Source organism: Anomalospiza imberbis, chromosome 9, assembly GCF_031753505.1.
Source record: "Anomalospiza imberbis isolate Cuckoo-Finch-1a 21T00152 chromosome 9, ASM3175350v1, whole genome shotgun sequence".
NCBI classification, from domain to species: domain Eukaryota; kingdom Metazoa; phylum Chordata; class Aves; order Passeriformes; family Viduidae; genus Anomalospiza; species Anomalospiza imberbis.
Genome location: NC_089689.1, coordinates 749,795 through 768,245, shown reverse-complemented (window position 1 = coordinate 768,245; position 18,451 = coordinate 749,795). Strand labels below are relative to the sequence as shown.

The 18,451-nt window shown below is 53.9% G+C and overlaps 1 protein-coding gene across 1 annotated transcript; it reads left to right on the top strand.

Moving 5' to 3' along the window:
• Positions 1–124: 124 nt before the first annotated feature.
• Positions 125–5,892, top strand: HSD17B7 (hydroxysteroid 17-beta dehydrogenase 7). Its single transcript, XM_068199219.1, has 9 exons — positions 125–248; positions 345–548; positions 655–747; positions 1,591–1,705; positions 2,166–2,360; positions 3,260–3,364; positions 4,377–4,433; positions 5,108–5,206; positions 5,624–5,892. The coding sequence occupies exons 1-9, from the start codon at positions 214–216 to the stop codon at positions 5,717–5,719; spliced, it is 999 nt and encodes a 332-aa protein (XP_068055320.1). The 5' UTR covers positions 125–213; the 3' UTR covers positions 5,720–5,892.
• Positions 5,893–18,451: the final 12,559 nt, after the last annotated feature.

Here is an 18,451-nt window from a genome sequence, read left to right as displayed (position 1 = left end):
TGGGCGTGGCCAGCGCGCCGGGCACTTTCGCTCGGGGGCGTGGCCACGGGGGCGCGTCACTGTGGCCCCGCCCCCTGCGCTCGGCTCACCATCACGCCACCGGCGACGCGGGCCCCGCCCCCCTGCCGCCCGCCGATTGGCTGCGGGGCCGGGCGGGGCGGGGCCGGGCGCGGGCAGCGCTTATAGGGCGGGAGCGGCGGGCGCGGGGCAGCGATGGAGCGCGTGGTGCTGGTGACCGGGGCCAGCGGGTGAGCGGCGCCGCGGGCCGGGAGGGGCGGGCGGGCCGGGCCGGGCTGGGCTCGGCTCGGCTCGGCTCGGCTCTCTCTGACACCGTCCCGTTGCAGCGGTGTGGGGCTGGCGCTGTGCCAGCGGCTGCTGGAGGAGGATGGCCGCATCCACCTCTGCATCGCCTGCCGCAACGAGCAGAAGAGCGAAGCCACGCGGGACCTCATCCTGGCCGCCCACCCCGCCGCCCAGGTGTCCACCGTGGAGGTGGACCTGGGTAACCTGGCCTCCATCCTGCGGGCCGCCCGTGAGCTCCGCTGCAGGTATGGATGGGGTCTGCCCCCCATCAGCCGCCCCCTGCCCGCGCTCCACCCCGGCGGACACCTCTGACCCCGCTCCAACCCCGCTCCCGTGCTCTTCTCCACGCAGGTTTCAGCGCCTGGACTTTGTCTACCTCAACGCGGGGATCATGCCCAACCCGCACGTGAACTTCAAGGCTCTCTGGCACGGTCTCCTCACCGGGTAGGAGATGTTGCCGGGGGTTCCAGTCCCCCCGCTTGTGGGAAGCTCGGGGTGCTGGCATCGTCGCCGTGTGCTCTTGGGTGCCGAGCCGAAGAGCCTGGCTCCCTCCCTGCTGGGAGACAGAGCCCGTCCCTGGGGGATGCACTCTCTCGTGGGGTGGGTTTGTCGGCTGAGTGCTGGGGCATCAAGGCCACTTCTGCTCCCGGCTGTGAGGCCTGCTGGCGGCATGGTAGGGCAAGAGGCCACCCAAAGCTTGTAGCCCCTGCCGCTGCGCGAGAAATGCTGCTCTGTTGGACTCTGGGTCTCCTTACTGTTGTTGTGATGCCAGCGTGGGGTTCTGTAGCTGTTCATGGCTGTGGATCACAGTATTTTGTGAAGCTCGTGGCCTTGGTGTGAGCACTGCTGTTCTATAGGAGGCTGAGCTGAGGAGCACAGTGACTTGTGTGAGTCTAACAGAAGTGTTGGGGTGTGGAGCACTGGTGCCCGACTGGTTTCCTTTCCTGCGTTAGGCATGGCCCAAGGGCTTGGCTCAGTCCTGGAGCTTGATTAAATATCTGAGTGTAAAATGAGGGAAGGAGTTGTTTTTAACAGTAGTTTACCATGAGAAATTGAAGGAAGGGACAAGTCTTCTCCGGTTTAGTCAGTATTGAGGCACTTGCAAATAAAGGGCCTGGGACACTCTCTAGACCTTTCTCATCTATTTTTTTTATGGTTTAATATTGCCCTTGAAGGTGAAGCTGTGTGGAGCCTGTGAGATGGGGGCTACTGCTGAAGGGCTGAAGTGAGGGAGTGGTGGATTCCTCCTGGCAGTGTTCCTCACTATCTCCTGTTCTTGGCTTCCAGGAAGGTGCTCCACATGCTGACCACTGCGGAAGGCATCATGACCCAGACGGACAGGCTGAATGGAGATGGGCTTCAGGAGGTGTTTGCTACCAACCTCTTTGGACACTTTATGCTGGTGAGGCTTCGTATGAAGACTGAACCCTCAGTCTGATGTTTGATGTGGGTAGCGATGGGTCTGGGCAGTACGGATCTCACGGGTTCAGATGCTGATGGAGGCTGCAGCTTGACAGATAAAGAATGACAGGGCAAAGGCCTTGAAGTGTGTTTAAATAGCAATAAACGGTGATTTTTATTGCAAGAGTTTATTTAGTTTTGAGGTTACTCTAGTGAGCCAGCAGACAGAAGTCAATCATATGTAGTTCTCCATCCAGGATAAATGCTAAGGCTTGGCTGTATTAAATTCTGAGGTGCTCAACTGAGCTGTCCAGCAGAAGGATAGCTGCTCATACAAGTGTCTGCTTTTGGCTAGTCTAGGAAAAGCTGGCTGAGAGAAGTTCACAGCCTTAGGTGCTGTAAAGTTATACCCTAAGACTGGGAAACTGCTGTGTTAAATAAGTTAACAATTCTTTTTCCAGGTTCGCCAGCTTCAGTCTCTACTCTGTGGTAATGAGAAGCCCTCACGACTCATCTGGACCTCCTCCAGCAATGCCAGGGAGTCTGCCTTCAGCCTCTCTGACTATCAGCATGCCAAGGGGCAGGAATCATACAGTTCCTCTAAATATGCTACTGACCTGACAAGTGTGGTTCTGAACAGGAAATTTAATGGCCAGGTGATGATGGGGTTTGTGTTGCTGCAGAAACCTAATGAGCTGCTACTGTTTGTAATTATCATGACGTTGTTGTTACCTAGTTGCATTCATTCACTCATAGCAATCTGATGCGTTCCTTAATGCACAGGTAAGAACTAAACATGGCTGAGGTTGAACTGGTGTTAGGGGGTAGAGAATCTGCCAGAGAGATTGCCAGATTCTGGAGTTCTTCTCAGAAAAACTTCCCAAAGCGGGAGATTTTTGGAGTGGTTCTTACCTTGCAAGCTCTTCTCTTTAGATCAGAACTGGTGTTAAAGAGCAAAGAGCCTCTGCTTTTTTCAGGTGTCCCTGCCTGTCAGCACAGGGCTGCTCTGGCAGCGCTGCCTGCAAGCACTGGAGCTGGAAGCTGTGCTGGTGGTTCTGTGCTGCTGCTCAGGTTTGCCAGTGATCTGTACAAGCAACCTGCCTTCCCTGTCATGGGGGATTGATGGGTTGTGTTGGCAGCTGCAGCCCTGGTCCAGCAGTGGTGGTTGTGTCATTCTCAAACGCTTCTGGAGAAAATGGTTTAGTCCCAAAAGGCTGAGCTCTTCTGTATTAAAGAAGAGGTAGTCTTTGGTCTGAGTGGGCCGTAATTTGTGGGATATCTGCTGTGGCTGCTGAGCTGCATGGAGATTGCACCAGGAGGCTGCATTTTCTACCCTGGAGGTTTGTAATGGGCATGGATCTAACACAAACCTTTCCAGTCTGGACCTCTGAAAAGTCACTGTGTCTAATTGCTCTCTGCTCTGGTACTGAGTGGAGTATCCCTGTCTGATGTCTGTTCACGCCCTCTCTTGCTGAGGAGGTCTGGGAGGGAAGGAGCATGACCCATTCTTTTAACTGTGGTGTAATTGCACACTGACTTGGTTTCTTTTCTGCAGGGTCTGTATTCCAGTGTAGTTTGTCCTGGGCTCGTTATGTCCAACATGACATACAGAATTTTGCCTGTTTTTCTGTGGAAGCTGCTAATGCCCATCATGTGGTTGGTGAGTGGATGTCCTGGCTGGTTTTGGGCTGTGACACACTTCACTGCAAGTGATGTACAGCACACTTCTGGCTCCTTGCTGCCTGTGTTCATATTGATTTCTTCCTTCTGTTGGGCTGGGCAGGCTGGACTTTCTGTAAACCTTCCCCTTCTCATCTTGGGGCCCCAGTTTCCAAGCTGAGTTTGTCCAAGCTGAGTTTGGAGGTTTGGTGCTGGACACTTCAGAGGGGCAGGGTTCAGCCCTTCAGCTACAGCAGTGTTTGTCAAGGCTCCCCTTGGAAGGTTTGCTAGTTCTGTTTGGGATTGTGAAACACCATTGCTTGCTGGCAGCAGAGCTCAGGACGTGGCCTCAACTTGGCCCCGTGCTTTGAGATGCTGTTCATTTCTAGGGCAACCTGGTTTTCAGTGTTGTTCTTTCCATTCCTCTAGAAGGCAGTGTTGTTTTCTTTCCAACCCTATGGAAAGCAAAGCTTCCTGCTCTCTACTGCCTCTCCCCCTGCTTCCCCAGAAGCTCCCTTGCCTTTGTTCCTCTGGCCTTCAGCTTTCCAGGTTCTGTGCCCTGCAGCCTGCCTGTTCTGACCCTTGATGCACTTGCCTTTCATCTTAAGCTGCCCCAATTGCAGCAGCTGATCCTGATGGATCGCATTTCTCCTGGCAGCAGAGAGGCAATGCCTTCTCAGTTGTCCTCAAAGCTGGCAGTCCTGCAGATCCCCTCTGCCTCCTGCCATTCCTGCCCTTGAGACCCTTCCAGAAGAGGCACCTGCAAGGTGTGTGTGGCCTGTTGCTCCTGCCTTGGGGTGAACTCTGTGTGGAGTGACACTTTTTGGGGGGCTCCAGAAAGCAGTTTGTGGTGATAAAGGGATGCTTTAGTCAGTGTGCAATGTTACCTATTGCCCAGTTTGAGAAGCATTTGTGCCTCTAGTAGATTATCTGGAGTGTTTGGGCTGCTCAGGGTTTGCCAACAAATGTTGGACCACAGCACAAATTCTGCCATGTCCTTCTTTTCCCCTCAGATCCGATTTTTTGCCAAAACTTATACTCTGACACCCTATAATGGAGCAGAGGCTCACGTAAGTAGTTCACAACTTGATTTTAACATTGCTTCCTTCTGCGTAACTCTTCTGGGGTCTTGTGGCTTGAGCAAAGAGCCTGTCAGCAAGGCTGGTGGGGAGGTGCTGTATTTGACCCCAAATACCACACAGCAATGAGTGTGGGGGACCAGTTGAACCCAGGGCTGATCAGCCACATGGACCAGTTGAACCCAGGGCTGATCAGCCACATGGACCAGCTGAACCCAGGGCTGATCAGCCACATGGACCAGCTGAACCCAGGGCTGATCAGCCACATGGACCAGCTGAACCCAGGGCTGATCAGCCACCTGGTGCTCTATAGCCTTCATCCAGTACCCATAAAATAAATGATTTTGGGAAAACATCCTGACCAGGGAGAATGATGTGCGGCACAGGGGACGGAGGTGGGTGATGGGGGCACAGCGTGTCTCAAGCACTGTGGGAGCAAGTTCAGCCATGCTGGACTGCTTTAGCAGAAACCTCCATTACTCTTGGCTCAGGTAGTTCACATCTGAAGGGAGCCAGCTGAGAACTTGACATACCACCTCTTCCCCTGCTTGGTGGGAGCCCCTGTGGTCTTTTCTCCTGTGTCTGCTGGCAGTCAGGTCCTTGTCCATAGGCGTGGCTGGGGCAGTGTGTGCTGGACTTGTACATCTTTGTGCTGTTCTTCCCAGGTGTGGCTGTTCAAACAGAAGCCAGAGTACCTGGATTCTCTTGTCAAATACCACAGCTGTTCTTCTGGACTGGGGAAGTGCTACGTGGAGCCTCGAAAGGTCAGTGGAGAGGGAGCTTTGTGCTGCAAGGGGCTTGGCTGGGGGCCTGCCATCTGCTTTGTATGGGAGGGCTGGTGCCAGGGGTGTCCTGTGCTTGGAGTGGAAGGAAGATACTTGTTGAATGCTAAAATGTGGGGTTATCTGCAGTGTTTCCTAGAGTAACTCCTGGCTTAGGCTGGAGTCTGGAAGACAATGGAAGTGATGATTGGAAGTGAATGGAAGAACAGGTTAAGTGTGTAATGATACTTCCCCAAAATATGTTCTGGCTTATGCCCTGGTAACAGATGTCTTTAGTTGTCTGTCTGTGAAGGTAGAAGCCCTGGACATGCACCCTGCTTATCCCCAGAGCTGCCCTTGGTGTCTGCACTGGCTGCCACCAAGGTGATGGTCTCACAGTGCTGTTTCCTTGCCTTCCAGATGGATGTGGATGAAGACACTGCTGAGAAACTTTACCAGAAGCTGTTGGAACTGGAGGAGCAGACTCTAGAGAAATACCGTGATCTCTTAGATTAAGCAAAGCTAGTCTCAGTGGGGTGAGAGTCTTGTATCAGTAACATGGGATTTCTTCGTTCTGGTGCTACTTGTGTTGCCAGCTGTTCTGCAGGCACACAGCTTCAGACAAAATCTTCCTTCTCGACAGAAGGTGAACAGTTCCTGAAAATGGAAATGTGAAAACTGAAGAGAAATACTTAGACCTTTTGCTATGGGATTTTTCTTTTGGCATAAAACTGGAGACCTCGAGTAGGCAGAGTCTGTCCTAACACAGTTGCAAAGCGGTGTCTTGCGGAAGCATGACTGAACTGTGTGTGGTTCAGGAACAGCCTCAAAACCTGTGGTTTCCATCTGGCTCAATGCAGTAAAGGCAGCAGTCTGGGGTGCTGCCCTGCATCTTGGCTCTGCTGGTGTTGAGATGGCTCAAACTCATCACCTGTGGCTGATCCTGATGTACTTGAAGGCTCACCTTCAGCAGAGCTGCCCTTACACTTGTTCACCAGGGCTAGGGCTGGCTCTACAGACCTGCTCAACGAGATTGAACCTTACTGGCAGGCAGGGTCTGCACAGCAGCTGAAACCAAGCTCCTGAAGAGCTGGCCTGAGAAGCACACACCTGCCTCAACTGTGAGGACCGATGCCTTGCTGTCTCCTGAGTACGGGCACTTGAGGGTTTTAACCATGGCTGGCTTAAAAGGATGATGTTAACCTGCACTCAGGGCCAGTCTGCTCTGTTTTGAGCAAGAGTGAGAGGTTACCATGTTGTTTTATCTGTTTAACTCTTTTTATATAAATCTATTGTACCAACCATTCTTCCTGTTGTTTATCTGGGGGACCTTCACCAAGTACCTGCCACCAAGTAACTTCAAGTGCTGTAATGAATAAATGACTGAAAATGAGTTGTCCTTGATGCAGTGGTGTTTTTACTCTAATATCCATCTACTTTTGACTTGGAGGCTTGGAAGGGAATTTAATTTCTTGCCTGTGCATACCTGGGAAGTGTGGAGTCTCTCCTCTTTGCCACGGAGGAGCTGTTAACCACCTTTTTGGCTTACTTCTTTAGTTAAGGGAAGACATGAGTGATTTCTGAAGACTCCAGTGTGGTTTTTTGTGCTGAGCACCTCTGGGAAGTCTGAGACTATTTCCCAGCCTTAGGCTCTTGGGAGGTGTCTCTGGTGCTTGCTCACCCTGCTGTGTCACATAATTACTGGTTTAATGCTCCCTGGCAGGGGAGCCCAGGCACTTCCCTGGGGCTGGCTGGGGTCGGGTGATGTTAGAGGGAGGCTGTGCTGCGTGCCCTGGCTGCTGCCTCCTGCCAGGGAGCCTCAGGGCTCTGTGTAGGAAACCAGCACAGAGCTGGCAGTCAGGAGAATCCAGGCTCTTCATGGAGTTGACTTGCAGGGATAGAGATTTAAAGAGTATTGCTTTCATTTTTTAACTTCCTGTTGCCCACTGGTTTTGAGCAGAACTGAGGGGGACTACCAGCAGCAGAGGTGTCTCAGTCTTGAGTTTGGTCTGAGAAGCCCCTCCCAGCTTAGCCTTGTGTGAAGACCTGTGCCCACCAGCACTAGGTTGGGTAGGAATGTACTGGGTTTTGGCCGGGCCGTAGAACAGAATGAGGAGCTGGCCATTGTGGGGTGGTGCTTCCCTCAGCTGTGGCTGTAGCTGTTCAGAGCTGCGAAGCAGATTGGTCTGTGCTTATGTGGGTGTTTACTTAAATGCATTAAAGCCAGTCCCAGCACCAGATCTGGATTCTGTGGCTTTGTTCAGCTGTGTCCTAAAACACCCTGGGACCAAAACCCTCTGTTTCTGGTGGAGTGCCTTCCCTTCTCCACAGGGAGTGTCAGTGGCTGGTTCTCTTCCCCACAGCATCCCGCAGCAGTCCTTGGCTCCTTGTTCTGGAGGAGATGAAGCACATTGCCTTGGTTGGTTTTGGATGAGTACCTTGAGCTTTGCTGTGCTTCTGCCCTGGGCTGTAGCAGGTAACACTCGCCACCTTCACCTTTAGGATTCCCCCCTACCCCAAATGCAGAGGCACTCAGCCATTTGTTATCCCTGCCTCATTTTCTTCTTGGGCTGAGATAAATTAAATAGCAAGTGTTACTCAAAACACAGTCTGACACAATGCTTCTGAGCTGAGTGCACCTTAGTGGGGAATGGGAGGGTCAGGGCTCTTATGCCAAGCTGATCACCTGTACTGCCCTGTGCCAGCTGGCACTGCAGCTCTGCCAGGCTTAGGATTTGAATGCAGTGAGGTCTGGAGATCCTAGAAGATGTAGCTTTGCATAACCTAGCACACTTAAGAAAAATAAATGTTTTCTGATATATGGGTTTGGTGGTTCTGTTGGGATTTTTTTCTTAAAGCTTGGAAAAAAGTGGAAAATTTCTTGGATGGGCAGAGGTTGATGACCAGAGGAAGGACCTTTCAGGTTTTATCTCAAGTGTGGCTGTAGGATGAAGTTGGACATTTAACAGGAAAAGTGGGAATGGGATGGGACAAGTGCTTTTTGCCTATGGAGCATGCAGTGGCTGATGAGGGGAGAGGATGTGTGACCAGTCTTTATCCATGACATTGGTGTCAATAAAGCTGTGAATTTGTTGCTGGTTCATCTTAAAAGCTCTGTAGCCCTCCCTTGAGGATTTGCAGCTCAGGGTTAGAGAAGGTGTGTTTTTCTGTCCTGCTGTGAGCTCAGCCTGCTGCATGGTTTAGCTACCCCTTGGTTGCTGTGGTGGCACTTGGTGCACTGAGATGTGTGTTCCATCCTGGGAGACGCTCATGTGGGATTCAGGAGTAGTGAGGGATCAGCTGCCGCCCATGGTTGTCCTTGGTGTGGGTGCAAAGTGGCCTCTGGAGACCTCGAGCTCAGCTTCCTGTTCAGAGTGACAGGAAGAAGGAGTAAAAGGTGCTAAAGCATGGGCTGAGCCCTGGAGAGTGGAATGACCTGGAAAGATGGCATACCTTGGGGTCCGTGTGTCGGGATGACCCCGAGAGTGTAACAGTCCTCGTTTCCCAGCCCGTGCAGCCAAAGAAGGAGTCTGGATGCGTAGGGTTGGCTTCTCAAGGTTGTTTATTTTCCCTTATCTGTAACATTCTTTCTCTGCCCTGCTGAGCTCTGTCCAGCGGGTGGGCCATGGCATTCTGTCTGCCCTCTAGGGCAGTGTTTATATTTTATACCAAAAACTCCGTGTGCCATGTTTACAATAATGTGCCAACATCTAACATCTATGTTGGACAGTGTGTCTCTACCTTAAACCAACAGAAAAGCGTCACCAAGACATGGAGGACAAGAAGAAGGTCAAGACATGCCCACATCCCTCCATCTTGTCCCCTTGAACCCATTCTAAAAAGCCCCAAAATTCTACTTTTTCACCCTGTGTTAATTCAACTACCACACTACTCAAACCCTTGTGGCCTGTAATTCCTCATACAAAGTTGGCAGCTTTTTCCACGGGCTAAAATCAAAGCCACAGGTGTTCTTGACACTGTGCCAAGGTCTCTGAGCCCCCTGCAAGAGGGGCTTGAGCCATCCAGGGCAGCCAGAGGGATGTCCTGGGTTCTGACAGGCATGACTTGTGATTTCCCACAAGTTTGGTGCTGCATGGAGCTGGAGAGGCACAGGCAGCCCAGGTGTCTCCAGAGGAATGCTCTTCAGTGGGAGGAGGTGCTCCACTGTTCTGCAGCACTTGTCACAGGTCCCTGCTTCTCTACAGGGATTCCTGCCTGCTTTTGTGACCCCCAGGCAGCAGTGTCCATGCCTTTCTGTAGAAAAAGACTTTGTTGTGCTCAACCTCACTTTCCGTCCCTCTCCTCCATGTGGTGAGAAGCTGGATGTATTTGCAGCCGAAGGATGGGGCTGTTTTGTGGGGTGGGAACCATAACCACCTCCCACATTTTGTCTTTTGTCCTGAAAGCACAGGTAGGACCTGGATCCCTGAAACAGGGACTGCCCAAAGGGTGGCTCAGGCGTTGGCTGCTCCCAAAGTTTGGCTGCCCACCCCCCAGCTGGCTGTGAGAAGAACTGGCCATTGCTGTGGATGTGCCAGTCTGCAGGGGAGGATGGCTCCTCATGCTCTGCTCCTGGCTAGCAGATGCCTGTGCATGGAGCTTAATCCCCTTCAGCTGGACCTGACTCCTCTGTGCAATGAAAACAGGCCCTGCCTGGACCACAGGGCCCTGTGGTGCAGGGTGGTGAGAAATTCCAGCTGGGGTAGGGAAGAGCTGGCAGTGGCAGCCATGAATCACTGCTAACACAGGAGCTTGCTCTTTGTGATCCTTGGATATGGAGCTTTCCAGAGAACCTCCAGGGCAGGGCTTCAAGTGTGAAAACTCGTTTTGGTTGCTCTGTGAACCCCTACACAATCAGCTGTGTGATCTGATATCTCACAACTCTGCCTCATCCTGAGCCACTGGTTGTTCACCTTTGTGAGCAAACGCATTGCCTTGCTCCAAACACAGCCTGAGTTCTCCATTGCTTTTCAGCTCAACTGGCTTTCAGCTATGCAGGGCATGGATAACAGGAAGGTGGGTGGGAATTGAGCCCTGGCCAAGGAAGGAGAAAGCTTGAGACTGGTGTGTCAGAACTGAAATCCCGTGGCTGGGTGACCTTTGCCTCTCCAGGAAGGGAAGGGAATGGGATGGAAGAGAACAACAAGGACTGGCATGTCTTTGTATGCAGGTGGATGTAATACAGCCAGGCTGTTTGGAAAGATCCAGGCTTAGCAGATGGCAACTTTGATGTTGAAAGTCTTGGAGGGGAGCTGCCCGGAGTGGGGAGAGGAGACACATAGCTCTGGAGAGCTGGGTGAGAAACAGGGAGAAGCCACTCTGAGAGTGTTGCAGCAGCATGATCTGTCTGGCTGGCAGGAAAGAGACAAGAGGGACCTGGATCTGGGTGGGTTTTGCTGAGAATGGGCAAATTGTAGAGCCAAGATTGCCTCTAGAGTCAGGGAAGATTGTCAGCACTGCTCTGAAAGATGGAGCTGTGCTCAGAGGAGACATCAAAAAGGTAACTGGTGGATGAGTTCAGGAACAACTTGTGAGAAGAATCAGAATGAGTGGTAAATTCCTTGTTAAGCTCGTCAGTCAATGGTCCTGTGTACGAACAGAGCTTGGAGAGGCTGTGATGCTGTAATTAACATTTTTGGCACCGGTGCTCAGCAAGAGGGGTCTGGAAAGGCTGCCCTGCCAGAACTCCTCTGCAGATGCAAGGGTTTGTATCAAACCAAAGTGCTAGCAGGTGAGACGACAGGGCAGGCAGATGACATTCACCTTGAGGCAGAGCAGCTAAGCTGCTCACTGTGCATTCATTTCTCTCTTCAAGCTGCCTCAAGCAGAGCAAACAGGAGCATGGCTGGGTACTCAGCCCGGGCTCAGGCTGTGCAAGGCAGCACAGGTGCTGAACGTGTGTGTAGGACCTTCTTTGGTGAAGGAGAAGCTACTAAAGACAAAGATGGTGTACCATGGAGGCACGGCTCCATACTTGGCCTCCCCTGTGTTTCTGTCTGCCTCAGAAGAAGCTTTGGTCAGCTCAGCTGGGCTTAGTGGGAGTTGTGTCCCTTGGAAGCTTCATGAGTCACCGTGGCTGGCATCGCTCTGGGCAACACATGGCAGGTGCAGCAATATTTATTGTCTTTGTCATCTGAGCAGAAGGTGGCTCATTCTTGGTGAGCCAGCAAAAGCCAAACTGGCTGCGATGGTTTGGATAAGTCACTTCCAAGCAGCAGTGTGTGAAGGCTGTAGGGATGCTGCTCTGTCCTGGCTAGCCTGTAGAGCCCTGGGATGGGTGAGCATGGCCTCCAGGTGCCAGGGGTTTCTTGGTGGCCACTAACACCACTCAGAGCAGAGCAGATCCTCACTCTACCTCCCCACATTCTGCCTGGCAGCAGCTGCCACAGCTTGGGGCTCAGGAGGGCTGCATCTCATCCCTGCCTTGAATTCCTTGAATATCTTTCAGCAGGTCCTGGCTTCCTTGGCTTTGGGCAGCTCTTGTGTTGACTCAGGCTTTTCCTGCTGTGCCCAGTTCATAATAGGCATTCTTGTCTGGGAATGTGGAGGGGAATGTGTTGTCACTTGGGTCTGTGGATGGGAGCAGGCAGAATGCTGTGGGAGGCATGACTCAGGTGCATGTGACAGCAGAAGTGTCAGAGATCAGAAGGGATGGAGGCCAGCTGTGAGGATGGCTCCTCCTCTGGGCCCTGGGCTCGCTGCCAGGCAGTGGCCGAGGGCAGGGTCAGTGAAGTCGGGGAGAGGAGCCCATTGCAGCCTCATGTTTAGGCTGGGAACACTGGAACAAGGTCAGAGAGGTTCGAATGGCAGAAGCAGCTGGTAGCTTGGGCATGGCTCTGTACACAGGCAGTGGGTCACACCTGCAGGTGTTTTCTTACAGCCCATGGTGACGTGGGCCTTGGCGGTCCCTGGTCAAGGATGTCCCTCCTGGGGCAGGAATAGGCAAAGCATTAATAACCTGCCTCTTGGTTCCCTGCAGGGCCACATGGTGCAAGCCATTCTTCTGCTCTCCCTTCGTGCCCTCAGCTGTGAGGGTTCTGTATCCAGGGGTCTTATGTGCTGGCCTTGGGCACCTGAGGGAAGACGTCCATCCTCTTAAGCAGACATCTGCTGTAGGGTGAGCTGTGTCCAAGAGGGACAGTGTGCGGGGTTAGTGTAGCACTTGGGTGCTCAGCCATGGGGTGGGTGCTCTGGCATATACCCTGTCCCACAGAGGGGCTTTGGGGGACCCTTCTGCCATATGCAGAGGGACCCAAAGTCCTGCTGGGACTGAGCTTTGCCTTTCTGAACCCCAGGCATGGGATCAGTGAATCAGCCAGCAGCAGGACAGCCCAGCAGGCAGCTCTAGCTGGGTACAGCCACCTCAGCCTCATGGGCACGAGTGGCTTCCTCCCACCAACATGGTGATGGCCTTTGGCATTTCCATCACCAACAAAGCCCTTCCACTGCTCCTGGTGTCACAGGCACAGTGCTTAATGAGGAGGGACAACAAGGGTGGGACATTCCTGCAGGAGATGTTGCTCCTCCATGCACAGTTATTCTCTGTGCAGTTTGGGAACTGGGTCCAGCTTCTGCTCTTGTCTCTTTTCCCAAACCCAAGGACAACACTGTTGGGGTGCAGAGCAGCAGAGTTGGCAAGGATATAGGGGAGAAGGGGGAGCATGAAGCAGAGGTGGTGGGGTTAGAAGCAGGTGGTATGAAGGTGTCCTCTCCAACACCTCTTGGGCCCCCAAAAGCCTGCAGGATCTTCAGTGAGGTGCAGGCACTGACCATGGCAGAGTGATCTGCTGTTGGTATCCCAGGGCAAACAGAGAGCATGTTGGAACAGGTTCCATAGAGTCATGGAGTTGGAAGGGACCCACAAGGATCATCAAAGCACAACTCCTGGCCCTGCACAGGACACCCCAAGAATCACACTATGTGCCTGAGAGCATTGTCCAAACACTTCTGAAACTCTGGCAGGCATGACCACTTCCCTGGAGAGCCTGTTCCAATGCCCAACCACTCTCTGGGTGAAGACTCTTCCCCTAATATCCAACTTAACCTTGCTGGACACAGCTTTTTGCTGTTCCCTCAGGCTGTATTGCTGGTCACCAGAGAGAAGAGATCGGTGCCCTTCTGCTTCCCCTTGTGAGGAAGCTGTAGACTGCTACGAGGTCTCCCCTCAGTCTCCTCTTCTCCAGGCTGTTCAAGCAAAGTGACCTCCCTGCTCCTCACATGGCTTCACCTCCAGGCCCTTCACCATCCTCCTTTGGACATGACCAGGACTCCCAGCTGATGCTGGGCAGGTTTGGTGACGCTGGCACTGGTGCCATCTCTGGATGTGCTGCCCAGGGCACCTCAGTGGCAGGTGCTGCTGGTATGTGGTGACTGCTGGAGAAACCTGTCCCAGCACATCCCACTCAGTCAATCACCTTCCCTGAATGCTGCTGGTCAGGCTGATGCTCGCAGCTCCCTGCCTGAGGAGCTGAGCTCATTCATTCCCCAGGGACCTGTCAATACTCTCAGTTGTGACACAGGCTGCTGTCAGGGAGAGGTCATGTTTTTATCAGGCCTTGCTAATTCCTATTTTCTCTCCACCTTTTTCCCCTGCCCATGCATCCCTCAGCGAGGTGCTCATGAGGGATTTGATTGCTGCAGGACAAAGGTCAGGTTTCCCAACGTTTATCAGAGCGCTGCTGTGTGAGCTGGGGGTCCAACCACGGTGGCCTGGACACCTCAGAAGCGTTGCTTGGAGTAGGACAGGCTGTCCTGGACCTGGCCCGTGCTCACTCTGCCAGCAGTGCTGAATGTTGACCTCCAGCAGCCTCTGCAGGGGCTGGCTGGGGTGCGCAGGCTCTGCCCGGGTCTCCCTGCACAGTCCCCATACCTCTCGGGGCCATGGTTCAGCTCAGGAGAGAGCAGAGCAGGGTAATAACAAGGGGGACATCGCAAGGTGGGTACCAACACAGCTGGGATTCATGTGGGTCTGCCAGGCTGGTTTCCTTGGAGCCAAAAGAACTGAATCCAACCAGTCCTTGGAGCCTCACTTTTCTCCCAGTTGGAGGTTTCCCCAGAAACTTCTAATGGGGTTTTCTGTCTGAGAGACTGAAACAGAAGGTTTTGCTTCCTTGCTTTGTCCCTGAGTAGTTCTGTGGCTACCACAAGGTCCTGCTTCCCCTTGAGGGCCCTTCTTGTCCCCTGCCCTGTCTTGGCAGGGCTGCTCTGAGGCCAGCATGGAGACAGGGGAATGTGGAGGGGTTTCAGGGGAGGGGGAAGGTGTGTGGGCAGGGCAGGCTGCTGCAGTCAGGGCTGTGTGGAGAGATTGCTGTCCTTCTGCAGCAGCATGGTAAATCAGGGCTTTTGTCTAAAACTACTCATTTTGTGCCAAAGGTTGGTCACTAGAGGTGCTGCTTGTTGTGACAGGTGTCCCAGTGCCAGCTGGTGCAATGTGCAGAGGGTGCTGGTGCAGCCACCGTGCCAAGGGCAGCAAGGGCACACACGTGCAGTGCCTGGGCATGGCACTTGTCAGCGGTGAATGCTCTGCACACCCTTCCTGTCACAGCCTCCTGCTGAAGGGTGGGATGTGCAAACAGAGAGGGGCAGGAGGACATGCTGATCCTTCCCAAGTGGCCCAGAAGCCAAGAATCCCTGCGTGTCCAAGTGCTGATGGAGCAGCCTGGCAGTGTGTGGGTGTGCTGGAAGTGTGTTGTGAGGCAGGGCACTGATGTTGGCCAAGTGGCCTCAAAACCCAGGGACTGCCTTGCACAGCCCCACACGGCAGAGAGGGCACGTGCCTGATGGAATGGGATGTGTGTGCTCGAGGAGATTTGTATTTTGAAACACAGCAAGGCAGAACCTCGCCTTGATCACAGGGGCCAGGATTAATTACAGTGTGAAATGGGGATGGGTACAATCAGCTGGCATCTCAAGGAGGCTGGATGGAACAGCTGCATCCCTGAAGGTGCTGGGTATGAGTTAGGGGTCAGAGGTATGGACACGCCCTTGTATTTACCCACTGGATTTCTTTGTCACCTCCTGTGCTGTTCAAACCAGGACTAATAGCCTGTTTTCCTGTTTTCCTGGCTGTGCCATGCATGGGGTAGCCATGGAGCAGGTGTTTCCATGACAGTGCTGGCACAGGACAGAATCCCTTGATGTGTAGGAAAGCCCAGGTGAATCCCAAAAGTCTTTGACACTGGTGGGAAAATGTCGGGCCCCAGCATCTGCCACTGTTTGGTGAATGGGAACAGAAAGCCAGGAATTTCAGTATAATATCATCATAAGGCAAAACTTGTATGAAGTCCCACTTTCCTCACACTACAGTAATCTGTCTGAGCTTTGTAATCAGTGCCTGTGCAGCTCAGCTTAGTGCAAGTTCTCCTAAAGCCAGCCTTAAGCTGCTCTCATAAGCTCTTACAGATGGGACAGACCTGCCTAGGAAGCCTGGGGCTCATCCCAGCCAGCTAACCCACCTGACACAGTGCAACTCACTTGGCCTGCTCCTGGTTTCAAAAACTGTTCTTGGAAAGTTCTATTATAACTGGTTTTAGGACATATTTTAAAATACATTTTTTGTTCTGGCTTGGACAGCCCTCCTCCCCCTCCCCCTGCACAGGTGTTCTGACAGAGGAATGCTGAAGGGTCAGGCTTGGGGCAGTTGTGCCTCCTGCTCCCATGGACAGCCCTAGAATGGTTTCCGGAGCATGCGCCTGCTCACCCAGGTATCATTTGACTCACAGAATAAACAAAAATCTTGCTGCTGAGGTCAGTAGGGAAACCTCTCAAATTGTTGTGCAGCTCAGGGTCACGTCACAAGTTTTCCTGCCTGGTTAATTCACTCCATGGGATGCATTTCCTCCTTCAGCGGATGGATGTAGGAGGGAGCTTCCCTCAGCCTGGGCACCTGTGGCAAACCTGTGTGGTGGAGCTGTTGCACGAGGCGCTGCCACTGATTGCTGTGGCGCCTGCCAGGCCGTGTGACCTCCTGCCATCCCAACCACAAGTTGTGTCAGGTGAGTGGCAGCTGCTGAGTCCACCTCTCACTTCACATGCTCGCCAATCTCCTTGGCAGCTGCAGAAGTGCTGCCTTCAGGAGCCCTGGCTGCTGCTGGCAGCAGGCACGGCACTGTGGAGCCCAGGAACGTGGGGACATATTCCACCAGCCTCTCTCTATGTGTGACCTCTGGTAGGCACAGCACCTCGCAGAATCCAGCGTGGGAATACAAACACCACCTGCCTCCGGAGGCTTCGGTCTCTCTCAGCAGGATGTGGTGCTGACACCCAAGGCCCTGGGACCAAAAGCCATATGAGCTGAGGCCACAGATTCTGGGAAGAGCTCCAGCACATACCAGGAGCACGCAAGGATCAAGCACAGCCTGTAGCTCCCCTTGCTCACCTCTGGGCCAGATAAGAAGGAAGATGATGTGTCCCATCCATGTGATGCTAGGGATCTTTCAGGTTTTGACCCTAAGTTATCTGCTGTGTGTCCTTTGGACTGGCAGGAGTACCTGGCAAGCCGGAGGCTTGGTCTGCCCTGCAGTGACAGGCTGGGGAAAGTGGGGTGACAGGGACCTCATGCAGCTCAACACAGAGAAGGGCAGAGTCCTGCTAGGGGCAGTAAGAGCCCCCACACCAGTATGTGCTGGGCCACCCAGCTTGGAAAGCATCTTGGCAGAGAAAGCTCTGAGGGTGCTCTGAGGCAGGGAACAGGCTGGGCAGGAGCCAGGAACACACCTTGGCAGGGGAGAAGGAGGATGGTGTCCTGGGTGCATTAGCTGAGGGCTGATAGCAGGCACAGGAATGATCCTTCCCCTCTACTCAGCGCTGCATGGGCCATACCTGGAGTGCTGCATGCAGTGTGGGGCCGGCCGGCCACAGGACAGACCCTGGAGAGCTTCCAGTAGGGGTCACTGCGATGGAGAAGACACCGGAGCATCTCTCCTGCGAAAAAAGGCTGGGCGCGCCGGGACTTGTGCCGCCTGGAGGAGGCTCGGGGGGTGGCGGGCAGGCCAGCACGGCTCTCTGGCCCCGCCAGGAAGCGTTTTAATCGCGAGGAGCTGCGAGGAGCCGCAGCCCCGGGCGGCCGGGTGTGCGGGCCGGGCGGTGCCGCGCGGGGGAGCTGCGCCCCCGCCGGCGGAACGGGCCGCACGGAGCGGCCGAGCTCCGGGCACCCCGCGGCTCCCACCCCGGGCACCCGCCCCAGCCCCCGCGGCCCCCGGGGCGTCCGGCGGCCTCAGGTGTCCCCAAAGGGTGGGATGTGCCGCCTGCGCCGTCCGTCTGTCCTGCCGATCCCAGCAGGCCCTGGCACGGCAAGGAATGGTCCTTGCATCCCGGAGCCACCGCCAGAGCCCTGGCCTGGCCTGAGCCACAGTGTCCCCCTGCTGCCGGGCCCCCTCGCAGCGTGCTGCCCTCGCGGGGGCCCAGACAAGCACAGCGAGGCGAGGCACCAAGGACACGCTATCGGTGTCTTTGCACTCACAGCTCCAGGCACAGACATGCTCGTTGCCTGTCCTGAGACTGTTAAATTCCCTTTTACCCAGACCTGGTGGTGTTTGTTCTTGTTGCACTTTGAAGAGCTCTGTCTACCTGCATCCTTGGGCAGCCCTGGCTTTGCTCGAGCACAATAATAGAGAATGGGGTCAGATATGGGGATAGTGGGGCCTCCTGCTGTCATCAGAGTTTGGGCCAGTCTCTACCAGCAAGACAGAAAAACCAGAACCACACCTTCTTGCTCTGCTGTCCTCCTCAATCTGTGGATTTCTCTTGTTTTTTTCCTTGAAGGAGGAATATTCAGACTCTAGAGATGAGTGCTCTGAATACAATGTGCCTGTCAGTTTCTCTCCTTGCCCCCAAAGGACAGGATTAAACCCATCTTTAACCCAAACTAAATACCACCAGAAATGCTTTCTTCTCCTTAGAAAGAAAAGAAATCACTGAGGAATGTCAGTAACATATGAAAGCCTTCCTTTTAGTTTTGAAATACTGTGGTTGATTTGTTTTCCTTATGTTTTTCCATCCTTTGAAAGGGATCATTAGGAAAAGGCCTCCACAGTTGTAGGTGCTGTTTGCTGTGGCAGCTCTCTGGGCTGGTCTCGCTGCCAGCCCTGGCAGTGCCATGACTGGGGGGGTCTGGTGCTCTGGGCCAGCTGGAGGCTGGGCCAGCTGGGCACAGGCTGGGCACTCCCGAAGCGCTGGCCTGGCAGCCCCAGGACAGCCTGTGCTGACATATGGGGTAGCTATCCTCAGGGAAGTTGAGCCATGGAAACT

Excerpts from the sequence above, each read along its gene's own strand:
- HSD17B7 (XM_068199219.1), top strand. The coding sequence starts at position 214 with ATGGAGCGCGTGGTGCTGGTGACCGGGGCCAGCGG. Across the intron at positions 549-654 it reads GCCCGTGAGCTCCGCTGCAG|GTTTCAGCGCCTGGACTTTG; the intron begins GTATGGATGGGG and ends TTCTCCACGCAG. Across the intron at positions 4,434-5,107 it reads ATAATGGAGCAGAGGCTCAC|GTGTGGCTGTTCAAACAGAA; the intron begins GTAAGTAGTTCA and ends TGTTCTTCCCAG.